This window comes from Mytilus trossulus, chromosome 6 (genome assembly GCF_036588685.1).
Source record: "Mytilus trossulus isolate FHL-02 chromosome 6, PNRI_Mtr1.1.1.hap1, whole genome shotgun sequence".
Taxonomy (NCBI): domain Eukaryota; kingdom Metazoa; phylum Mollusca; class Bivalvia; order Mytilida; family Mytilidae; genus Mytilus; species Mytilus trossulus.
In genome coordinates, this window is record NC_086378.1 from 24,420,327 (window position 1) to 24,433,300 (window position 12,974).

The 12,974-nt window shown below is 32.0% G+C and overlaps 1 protein-coding gene across 1 annotated transcript; it reads left to right on the forward strand.

The window, feature by feature from the left end:
• Window positions 1-5,504: 5,504 nt before the first annotated feature.
• Window positions 5,505-7,184, forward strand: LOC134722432 (uncharacterized). Its single transcript, XM_063586054.1, has one exon. It carries the CDS (start codon window positions 5,505-5,507, stop codon window positions 7,182-7,184), a length of 1,680 nt encoding a protein of 559 aa, XP_063442124.1.
• Window positions 7,185-12,974: the final 5,790 nt, after the last annotated feature.

Below are 12,974 nucleotides of genomic sequence, written 5' to 3' on the forward strand. Positions count from 1 at the left end.
ACACTGAGCTCAAAAGATTCCGACTGTCTGTTCAAAAGTTACGACGGGATGATTCTTAAAAGTATAGTATTGTGTGTATATCTTTTTAAAGGTAACAGATATCAACCTACTATAAACAGCAAAGATGATCAGTAGTTCAAGACCTTCAATTTGAGGTCAATGTCAGGTCATGATGAAATTTCACCTTGACCTTCACATTATACTATGACCTTGACCTTGTGACATTTGAAAGGTCAAGTGGTCTTGAGTTGAATGGTGATAGTCCCATGTCTCTACGACTTCCGGTTCTCAAGTTTTGTATTGCATCATATATTTGATGATTAATTGTGACCTTGGTGAACTTTGAAATTGTCCACATTCTTTTTCTATAATGTTGTCCTTCAACTGTAGATCATTTATCATTTAACAGATTTGAGATATCTATTGTCGTTTTAGAGATAATGCAGTTTGAAGTTTTGCGAGCGGAGGCATGTATTTCTGAATCATCAAGAGCTTACCACGAAAAATGTTTTAGAAATTGAAGAGGTGGACATAGTTATGTGTTTGACCAAATACCAAAAACATTCCATGGAAAAAAACACCAAAAAATCAATTTGAAATTTTCATGTTTTGCATTGACTTTGTAAGTTTCATAACTTCTATTTATATAGTTGATATTGCATCATTATTTGCACTTTGTCAAATGGGGTCATCTGATATATCAAATTGAAGGTCTTAATAAACTCTACTTAAAAAATGAAAATTTTAACCCCCCTTTTCATCCCAGGGGGAAGGGTGGGGTCATTTAGTGCAAACATTCAAATTTCTCAAATGGTAAGGTTGTCGCATATCAAATGAAAGAACATAAAGCGTACATTTCAAATTTCAAATTGACGTCCCCCAAAAATTGGTTGGATGGGGTCATTGAGTGCAAAAAATAAATTTTCTTTTACGATAGGGTTGTTGTATATCAAATGAAAGGTCATGATGTATACATTTGAAATATCAAATTCCCAACCTCCAAAAATTGGTTGGATGAGGTTATTAAGTGCAACAATCAAACTTTTTAAAACATGGCGTTGTCGCATATCAAATGAAAGCTCATCTACCCTGTGTTACATATATCATACTTCCGATCTAAAAAATGTAGGCGGATGAGGTCATTAAGTGTAAAAAGCGAAAAGTTACAGAAGGTATGCTTGTCGTATATCGAACGAAAGGTCGTACAAAGAACATTACGAAAACATCACTTTTACAGGAAAGACCTTTCAATTGTTTTACAAACAATTGAGATACTAGTCTTTTTCTTTTTTTTCTTCCAACATTTGTTTGACAAGGCCTCATCCCCTTTCTGTTGAAGTTATCAAGACCAAATATGGATCATTGATAGACCTCATCATGAACTTTTACCAGATGAACTTTTGTAGGATTTCATCATCCCCTTTAGAAGTTATCTCCCTTCTATTGATTTTTTTCAACATGGCCCCCCTTAAATGTTTTAAAAGATATCATGACCTTATTTGGACAAAAGTTAGATCTCATCATGATGTGTTCCCATATGAGGCTGCTAAGGATTTCATCATTCCTTATGAGAGTTACGTCCCCTTGAAGCAATTTCTTTCTTTTACATTTTTCTCAAAAAGTATTCAAGATAGAATCGATTTGAAAACGGTAACATGTACAAGACCAAATGGCAATGATAATAAACATATACAATCATTTTGTTGTTAACCCTTATAAGGAGTTATTTCCCTTGAAAAAATATACACAATTTTTGAAAAATTGTATCTCGAGAACCGGAAGTCGTAAAGACTTGGGACCTACACCAATAATCTTTAGTTCATGTGACCTTTAATTTGCACCCAAGGTCAAAGGTCACCAAGTGCAAAAAAAAATTACGCTGCAATTTCAAGCTTGCATATTAAGAAAACGATAAGAGTTTGCTGCATACTTACAGTGTATAAAATGTTCCTCTCGACGAGCTCTACATTTTATACACTGAGCTCAAAAGATTCCGACTGTCTGTTCAAAAGTTACGACGGAATGATTCTTAAAAGTATAGTATTGTGTGTATATCTTTTTAAAGGTAACAGATATCAACCTACTATAAACTGCAAAGATGATCAGTAGTTCAAGACCTTCAATTTGAGGTCAATGTCAGGTCATGATGAAATTTCACCTTGACCTTCACATTATACTATGACCTTGACCTTGTGACATTTGAAAGGTCAAGTGGTCCTGAGTTGAATGGTGATAGTCCCATGTCTCTACGACTTCCGGTTCTCAAGTTTTGTATTGCATCATATATTTGATGATTAATTGTGACCTTGGTGAACTTTGAAATTGTCCACATTCTTTTTCTATAATGTTGTGCTTCAACTGTAGATCATTTATCATTTAACAGATTTGAGATATCTATTGTCGTTTTAGAGATAATGCAGTTTGAAGTTTTGCGAGCGGAGGCATGTATTTCTGAATCAACAACAGCTTACCACTTAAAATGTTTTACAAATTGAAGAGGTTGACATAGTTATGTGTTTGACCAAATACCAAAAACATTCCATGGAAAAAAACACCAAAAAATCAATTTGAAATTTTCATGTTTTCCATTGAATTTATAAGTTTCATAACTTCTATTTATATAGTTGATATTGCATCATTTTTGGCACTTTGTCAAATGGGGTCATCTGATATATCAAATTGACGGTCTCAATAAACTCTACTTAAAAATGAAAATTTTAAACCCCCTTTTCATCCCAGGGGGACGGGTGGGGTCATTTAGTGCAAAAAGTCAAATTTCTCAGATGGTAAGGTTGTCGCATATCAAATGAAAGAACATAAAGCGTACATTTCAAATTTCAAATTGACGTCCCCCAAAAATTGGTTGAATGGGGTCATTGAGTGCAAAAAATAAATTTTCTTTTACGATAGGGTTGTTGTATATCAAATGAAAGGTCATGATGTGTACATTTGAAATATCAAATTCCCGACCTCCAAAAATTGGTTGGATGGGGTTATTTAGTGCAAAAATCAAACTTTTTAGAACATGGCGTTGTCGCATATCAAATGAAAGCTCATCCACCCTGTGTTACATATATCATACTTCCGATCTAAAAAATGTAGGCGGATGAGGTCATTAAGTGTAAAAAGCTAAAAGTTTCAAAAGGTATGCTTGTCGTATATCAAACGAAAGGTCGTACAAAGAACATTACGAAAACATCACTTTTACAGGAAAGACCTTTCAATTGTTTTACAAACAATTGAGATACTAGTTTTATATTATATTACTCATTGTGTCTTTTAAATTTGACTGGTTAACTGGAATATGTATGCTCTATAAATAGATGTCCTTTAAATATTGATTACATGGATACTGTATAAACATGCCATACTTTACTTCCTTGACTTCCTTGTAACCGACATTTTAGGAAAATAAGAGATAGAAACCCTACTTGATATAATTGCTCATCAAAAGAACACATGATGTGAACAATTCCTAATTAACAGGTATATATCATTGTAAAAAACCACTTTATCATTTTATTTTGGCATAGATAAAGGCTTATATTTCTTGTCATGTTTTTCCCCCGTTTTGTTTAGTTTTTAAATCAATTAAAATGATATGTGAGGTACCCTTCCAACAGGCAGGAAACAAGAAACAAATTTTTTCAAATAACACTTTGAGGACCACAGCATACATGGGTTTTCACTTCTATATTATCATAAAAGACATAAATAATAAATAAAGTTTATAGGCAGAAATATAAATTTTGTTAAAGATTGAAAATGAATTCATTGGCAAAATCAACAAACATTTAGACCTGAGCAATAGCTTCTAATATTTGCTCAGAGGGTTGAACAGCAACTGATGTGGACACATCACGCAGTATAAATAAAGCTTTCCAACATAAAGATTGAGCAGAACTAGTGCTATGTAAAATAATGATTTTCTGTATAATTTTGTTCAACGTAGGTGATACCACATTAAAATAATATACGTAGTTAAAATTTTAGAAAGCTTTTAGCATGTTTAGTTCTTCATAATAATTTGACAAAAATTTCAGTTAACACAGTAAGTATTATGTAACAGAAATTTGATGAGCAATTACTTTAAGTCGAGATGAGCACGGACATCCCTACTAATATATATAGATATATGCCAAAAGGGTTAGAAAGAGGCTGTTATTAAATATAGAGCTAGTTATATGTGTATTCAAGGATTTTATCCAAGGTTTATAAAAATAGAAACCAAAATATTCTGAAGTATGATTCATAAAATTCCATTCCAATGTGTCAAAAAATGTATTAATAAAACTGCTCTTTCTATACTAAACTTATCTGCATTATCAAGTACATCTTGTATTTTGGGTACATTAAATCCTATCAATCTGTTCTTGATGTATCCTGTTTGATCCGCATTTATTAGTGATTAAAATTTATATATATATATTTTTTATTTTCGATACTTACGTGTATGATCTTGATGATAATGATATTAGTTAGTAAATTGCAATTTCCTTTTTTTTTTTTTTTTTTTTTTTTTAAATTAATCAATGTTTTATTGCACTTTTGCTGTTAACAATTTACTCTATTGCTCTAAATTGCAATTTCCAATGGATAATTTTCTTCTTTATTTTTATTTATTTTTTTTCCTCCTGAAATAATTGTACCTATGGCATTTTTGTTCATTAATGTTTTTTGAAAAGAAATTATTTCGTTTGGAGTGTATAAGTTTATAAGTGAATAGATTCTACTCTCAAATTCAATATTTATCATGATTATTTATCTGCTTGAATCTTTATGCTCATCTATATATTAATTTATAACACTTTCTAAAGTTGTATTGAAGTGATTTGTCTTGAATTAAAGATATTTCTTTACATAAGTATAATCTAAATGCGGGGAACAACTCTTTTCTATCAATTATCATGATTATAGACAAAATAGCACTTATTGCTGCAAATGCATCTGATGTTAAAAAAAATCTAATCTGTGAGCTACTGTTCACTTATGTTACAACAAACCCCCAACTCCCCCAATAAATCTGAAACCCTATCACACAGTATAGTAAAGCTGTCTCATATAAATCTGAAACCCCAAATCCTTGTAATGTCGCTCCTGGGGAAAATGCGACAAAAATATTCATGGGACCGAAGGCTGGAAAAAGTTAAAATAAAACAATAAATTCCTGCAGGGGTATAATAATACTAATGCACAATCAAGCAAAATGTTATTTTTTAGAAAATAGTCTCCGTGAACTAGTTTTCAGGAGCAATAAATGCATCTTTTCCAACAAATTACAGTATGACAGCGAAAAAAATAAATATCACGTAAACAACATCTTAACCTCACTGTAACTGTTTTTTGCCCTTGAACATAGCTCTGACTTTTTGTCTGGATATGGATATACTTATCTAGCCTTTTTGATTTTTAACAGCTTTCAACATGTTTGTAGGTTATGACTATTATTTTAAGGAATTTTTGAAGCAAATTGAATAACTTTTTTATTTGTTCTTGTTTAGGTCATGGCATCCAATAAACATATATCATGTGGACCTTGCCAAAAAGGAGAAGTAAACACTGAAGCTGTTATCTGGTGTTACAACTGTGATGAAGGATTATGCTCAACATGTTCTAGTCAACATAAAAGATTCAAAGGAACATGTGATCATATGACCATTGATATCAAAAGTTATAAACCATCCACCCAAGCCATCAAAACAGAATGTGACAAACACGGTCAGCAGCTTAACTTGTACTGTCCTGGTCATTTAATGCCATGCTGTGGTGAATGTATTTCCACCGGTCATTCAAAATGTACCGTAATAAAAAGTTTAGCAGATGTCGTGGATAAAACAAAGATTGAAAAATCAAAGGAAACTGTAGAGACAGACATCAATTCTATATTAAATGTATTGGAAACATTAACCAACAGCAAATCAAAAAACATCAAAACTGGAGAAAATCAGATTGTTAGCATAAAAAAGTCAATTAAAGGAATTAGACAGGAATTCAACAAACATTTAGACCATCTGGAGAAGAAGTTTTCTCAAGAAATAAATACCACTTGGAATCAGGAAAAATCAAAAGCAACGGATGTCATTTCTGAAATTGAAGTGAAAAAGAAAAACTTGAAAGAAATAAAAGAACATTTACAAACAGTCACAACACAAATTTCTAAACTGCAAACTTTTCTTGGTGTTCATAAGATTGAACAAAAAGTACACCAATGTCAAAAATATGTTGAAGATCTGGAAAATGATGAGAGAGCAAAAGAAGTTGTCATCAAAATGAAACAAAATGATGAAATAGAAAAGATACTTAGCAAGTTAGAATCATTAGAATCCTTAGGAAAAGTCATTGTTATAAAGACAGAAGTAGCCATGAAAACAGAAATAAGTGTGGGAACAAAACCACAAGTACCATTACACGAACATTCCAACATAAACAACATAATCATGAATATTGAGACAAAGATAGAGATCAACATGATTAATATCAGTGACATAATTTGTCTGATGGATGGAAGAGTTATAATATTGGAATGGTGTGATAAAGTTAATCTACTTACTTCTGATGGCAAACTACAGAAACCATTACCTATACCTGGTGATGCATGGAGTGTTACACAGATAAATCAGAACACTATTGCCACAACTTATCCTGAAGAGAAAGCCATTAAGATCTTCAATATAGAGAATGAAACAGTTACCAAAGTTATCACATTAGACAAAGAATGCAACGGTTTATCTTTCTCCAATAATTCTCTGGCTGTTGGTTTGAAAGATGATGAAATTCGTATCATAGACTTGGAAGGAAATACACTGAAGTCAATGGAAGTAGGGAGTAAATCATCCCTGTATAACTTTGTTTACTGTAATGACAGAATAATCTATAGTGACGATGTTGGTAAAGCAGTATACTGTGTTGATGAATCAGGTAAACAGATCTGGCAATATAAACAGGATTTAACAGGACCAAGAGGACTTTGTATAGATACTTATGGTAACATTATTGTAGCAGACTGGGGATCTAATAGAATAATAGTTATATCAAAAGATGGAAAGGAGAGTAAAGTACTGATCAGTAAAGAGGATGGACAGGGGAGCAATCAGTGTATTTGTTTTACACATGATGAGTCTTCCGGTTATATTTGTGATGACTATGGCACAAAATTGACAAAATTTAATTTATCTTATGGATAAAATACACATCAAGTTATCTTATGATATTATCTGCCTTTGAATAGATGAAAGAAATATACAAATGTACATAATACAAGTTGCAAAATTTGATGTGAAGTTTGAACGTCAAAGAAAAGATAGGCAAGTGAACAGATGTGTAATGTTGTTGTTGGGTTACTTATACATGTTTACTAATACATCACATACTCGTATATTTTTGACTGTTAGTATTTGGTTTGAATATGAGAGGATATTAAATGTGGGCAAGTGTATAGATGTTTGTTGCTGTTTTTATTGTTTTGTTGATTTACTGTCTAACAATAACAGCCGCAATGACCTGTTACAGTACAAAAAGAAGAGGCGCAGCAAAATAGTTCCATTTGTTTAAACATACAATCACGCCTTTACTAACCTTTCACGTCTGATCCGTGCCAATTGGCAAAGTATTGCCAATCACCCAAAACTATCCAAAATATTTCCCGATCCTCCTGTCTTAGCTTTTCGGAGACCAGCAAGTCTAAAAGACTTATTTGTGAAAGCTGCCGTCTCCTCTAATAAAAGCTGTTCAACTAAAGGATGGTGCAAGTCGTATGGTAACAAACGATGTCTGACTTGCCAACAAATACTGAATACTCAAACATTTACTTGCCACTCAACTGGGTCTGTGTACACAATATTTTGTAATGTAACTTGCAAAACCCAAAATGTTGTATACATTCTTCAGTGTCGATGTGGCATGCAGTATGTTGGCGAGACAGAACAGCCATTCAACAAACGCATGAATGGTCATCGTAGTGACTACACCTGCAAGCCCGACCTCCCCGTAAGTCGTCATTTAAGATCACACGGGCACGCCCAAGCTGATCTTAAAAACACTTACCATCACTATCATAGATCACAACGAGGATTGGTCAAAGGCCGACAGACTTGCTCGGGAAAGTTTTTGGATAAGAAAGCTCAGGACAGTTTCCCCAGAGGGAATTAATGAAAAAAACATAGAAGAGTCACTCATTTTCCCTACCATCACTCATTTCCTGCCATTACTTGTGTCCAGTAACTCCGGCTTCCATACTGGACTCTTATATTTTTGAATTATACTAGTTTTGATTACAGTTGGCAAGGATGTGTAAGTATGCAGACACGTTCTATTACTTAACCTTAGTAAAAATTTATTACTAATTGTTCTTATCATCAAATTATTATACTTTTGGGAAGTTTAAATTCGCAGTCTCTGTTGCAACTGCTCTACCGTTGTCATATTTTTAATATCATACCAGTTTAGATCGGTCAGGACTGTTTATTGGGACTGTATTGCCATGCAGTTGTTTAACATCTCAACTGTCACAACCTTTGGGAATTTAGAGTTGTGCCAGTTCACATCGTAATTAACTATTTTTATTTTGGCGCTGTGTTTGGAAACTTTATAATTGATCCAGCGTTCGCTTAAATTGTATAAATTCAAGATTTTGATAGAGTCTTAATTTGAATGTACATGATTCATTTGTCATCGTGCAATTACCGAGGAAGGATATCTGTTATCCGAAATATCTAACATATTGTTTGTTTTATGGTGTTTTTGGTGATGTTGTACCCTTTTAGACTTGTTATATATATATATACAAGAGTGCACACGCTGAAATGTCTCGCCTTCTTTACAAATCATTGATATTATGTTGATAGTCCTAAGTATGAAGCTTTATTAAAAACTGTCACATAAACTTAACATTAACCAAAATAACTAAACAAAGACCACTGAACCATGAAAATGAGGTCAAGGTCAGATGAACCATGCCAGGCAGACATGTACAGCTAACAATGCTTCCATACAACAAATATAGTTATAGTTTAAGAAAAATAGACCATAACACAAAAACTTAACACTGAGCAATGAACCATGAAAATGAGGTCGAGGTCAAATAACACCTGCCCGACTGACATATAGATCATAAAATATTTCCATACACCAAATATAGTTGACCTATGGCATGTAGTATTAGATAAAAAGACCAAAACTTAAAAACTTAACTTTGACCACTGAACCATGAAAATGAGGTCAAGGTCAGATGACATCTGCCTGCTAGACATGTACACCTTACAATCATTCCATACAACAAATATAGAAAATCTATTGCATAAAGTATGAAAAAAACAGACCAAAACACAAAAATCTTACTATAACCACTGAACCATGAAAATGAGGTCAAGGTCAGATGACATCTGCCAGTTGGGCATGTACACCTTACAGTCCTTCCATACACCGAATATACTAGCCCTATTGCTTATAGTATCTGAGATATGGACTTGACCACCAAAACTTAACCTTGTTCACTGATCCATGAAATGAGGTCGAGGTCAAGTGAAAACTGTCTGACAGGCATGAGGACCTTGCAAGGTACGCACATACCAATTATAGTTATCCAATTACTTATAATAAGAGAGAATTTAACATTACAAAAAATATCAACTTTTTTTTCAAGTAGTCACTGAACCATGAAATGAGGTCAAGGACATTGGGCATGTGAATGGCGGAAAGTTCGTAACATGAGGCATCTATATACAAAGTATAAAGCATCCAGGTCTTCTACCGTCTAAAATATAAAGCTTTTAAGAAGTAAGCTAACGCCACCGCAGGATCTCTATCCCTATGTCGAGCTTTCTGCAACAAAAGTTGCAGGCTCGACAATAATCAGGCACTTCAGTTATTGTTGATAAACCCTGTATATACTGTTTTTTTCATTTATTTATTTGTACATACATTAGACTGTAAGTTTACTCCTTTAATGTCCTTATATGTGGTATAGACTCAGCTCATTGTTGAAGGATGAATGGTGATCTAGAATTGCTTTCATCTACACTATTTGGTCTATGGTGTTCACACCACTTCTTTTTTTTATTTACCGGTATACAGAAGATCTGGGCTTAGAAGGCTAGAAAAAAATCACTGGAGACATGAGCACTTAAACCTCTTTCAGTAGCAGCTTTGGATGGTTTTCCGTATCAGTATGCCTTATAATATACTTTATCAGTCTCTGGATATAATTCTGAAAGTTGGCCATTCTAGCAAAACTTGTTATAATCAAATATATTTCATTGGTTTATGGAAAAAGAGTACAAACAGTATTTGCAGCATGTATGGCTATTTAGTATACTGAATCAATAACAAAAGATATTTGTCTACATATATATATATATCTGTAGTTTATCAAGATCACAGTGAAAGTCAAGTTTTACTTTCATAATTGACAAAAAAATGTACATCATAAATGTATATATCAATAAGAATTCACAACAGAATGTCAAAAGTATATCTAAGGTGGTAAATTTTCTAAAAGCTTGCATTAAGTAAATTTTACTTTGACAATACTAAACAGGGGTGGATCCAGCCATTTTAAAAAGGGGGGTTCCCATCCCAGAGTAAAAGGGGGGGGGGGGGGGGGTCCCAACTATATGCTCCCATTCAAATGCATTGGTTGGCCAAAAAAAAGGGGGGGGGGGGATTCCAACGCTGGATCCGCCAATGCTAAACCAAACTTTATAATATTCAACTTAGAAATAATGCAATGTATTATTGAATCGAGGAAAACTGTATTTCCCTTTTTGATTAACAAAGTTTGTGAATTAGACTTTATGTTTATCTACAGAAAAGGTATGTTTCAATCAAGTCAACTGTATACTAAATAATCTGCTGAAAAATAGAAAATAACAAAAAAATAAGATCTATGAGTATGGAAAAAAACAATATTGCAAAAGTGGGAAAAAACGAACCTTATGTTAATGACAAAATTTACATTAAAAAAATGTATTAAGAATGAAGGAATGTCTGTGCATAGAACAACATTTTACAACTGCCTAATAAAGGAATCAACAAAAGTCGATTATTATATGATTAAAATTAAAGGCAAAAATAAAATATTTTTTACCAGATTAAAATGCACATTATGTTTTGTCTTTCAAAAATGACTTTTTTTGGTATCTAGATTTCTTAATGTTGATCCTGTATAGAATAATTCTTATTATGCTTCCCCTTTTCTTATCTATAGAAAAATTTCCACACAGATAAAAAATGATATAATTAAGGGTGTCATAATTGCATTACACATTTTAGGTATTTAAGACAATGTATAATACAAATATATATTTAAATAGTGAAACAATTTCATACTTAAAATTTTTACACTTGATCCTAACATTAATTTAGAGATTTAACATATCTCTAAATCCCTGTTTTAATAGGTTACATTTTTGACACAGGTTCCCCTTAAGAGCTAAACAACCATATTGTTTTTACAAAATGATTATATTTGAACAAAGTACCATGGGTTTCACTCAGTTCCCTGGTCTGAAATATGAATGACAAGAAAAACATATCATAATATATTATTCATGACCAAAAAATAAAAAAAGAAAATATTATAAAGTCAACTACACAATGTTATTTACACAGATCTTTGGTAATAATATCTTAGATGTAAATAAATTATACTAAGGTTTAAAGAAAAGGTTCTCATATGGACAAGACATAATTAGTCATCAAGCACTTTGAGAATGAACAGTATTGGAACACATGCTATACCATGTTATGACTTTTACCTGAATAATAATAAATAGTTGGTTTTATTTCTAAAATCTGTATCTTGTATCAATGTATCTGTTGTATGGTTTAAATATTTATGTTACAAAGTAATTAATCAGTAAAAAAAAATGAAACAAAATAAATACAAATAAAGGGAAACAATGTTTCTAACCATTCTTTTAGACCCAAACCACCCACAATACAAAATTTTAATTTTTCTTACAATTCTAACAAAATTAATAAAAAAAAGTAACCAGCCAAAATTCATTAATTTGAGTCAAACAGTATTATATCACACATAGTTAGAGAAGTGTTTTCAACTGACTTGTTAGAATACTCTTTATAAAAAAAAAAATATGACAATTAAAAATTTAGAAACAAAACAAATAGTTATATTTACAATATCAATTTTTGTTCTTAATCAGATATTATTGCTAAGCAACAGGTCAAAAAAGTGTAAAAATCAGAAAATAAATATGTTAGTAAATTAGAAACAGTATACAATAAAACTTCATAATTTGAAAAAAATGTAAATGATGTGTACAGATATATCATTCTCTTCTGATCAGATCCAATATTCCTGAATATACAGTCAATTGACAAATAAATGACAGAATAGTTCAAATATATTTATAAAATTTACTTATATTTGTACACACACAAGAAATGATTTGCACATAACTATAAAGATTGCAAAATAATATTGCTTTTGAATAGTATTAACAAATTCAACAGTTACATTGCTGGTTAAGACAATAACAATAATATGTGGTTTTCTTTGCATTTAGATAACAAAGGGATATTCAATTAAAATAGATATAAGAGAGTGGGAAAGTAAGACATTTTATTGGAAATTTGTACATTTTACCATTGATCTTACTGGCTTACATTTATTTTAAGACACAGACAGGACTTGATACTCAAAATTATCTTCCTTCCCTACGCCTATATCACCCTGATCAGTCACTTCATAATTCTCATATTGAGGCTTGACACACTGTGAAGCTTTTTAGCTCCTTTGCTGCACCCACTCGCCAACACAGTTCTTGTGGCTCACAGCTGATATTTTAGGATATCAATGTGTAGAAAACCCGATCATCTATACATAGCAGGTGTAACATAATGTATTAGTGAAGCATTGTTACATGTTCAAGTCCATCCATAGTCAATTTATAAAGAAATGCATACAACTTCATTCATACAATTGAACAACTACCCCAACTTTTGTGTGCTTTAAA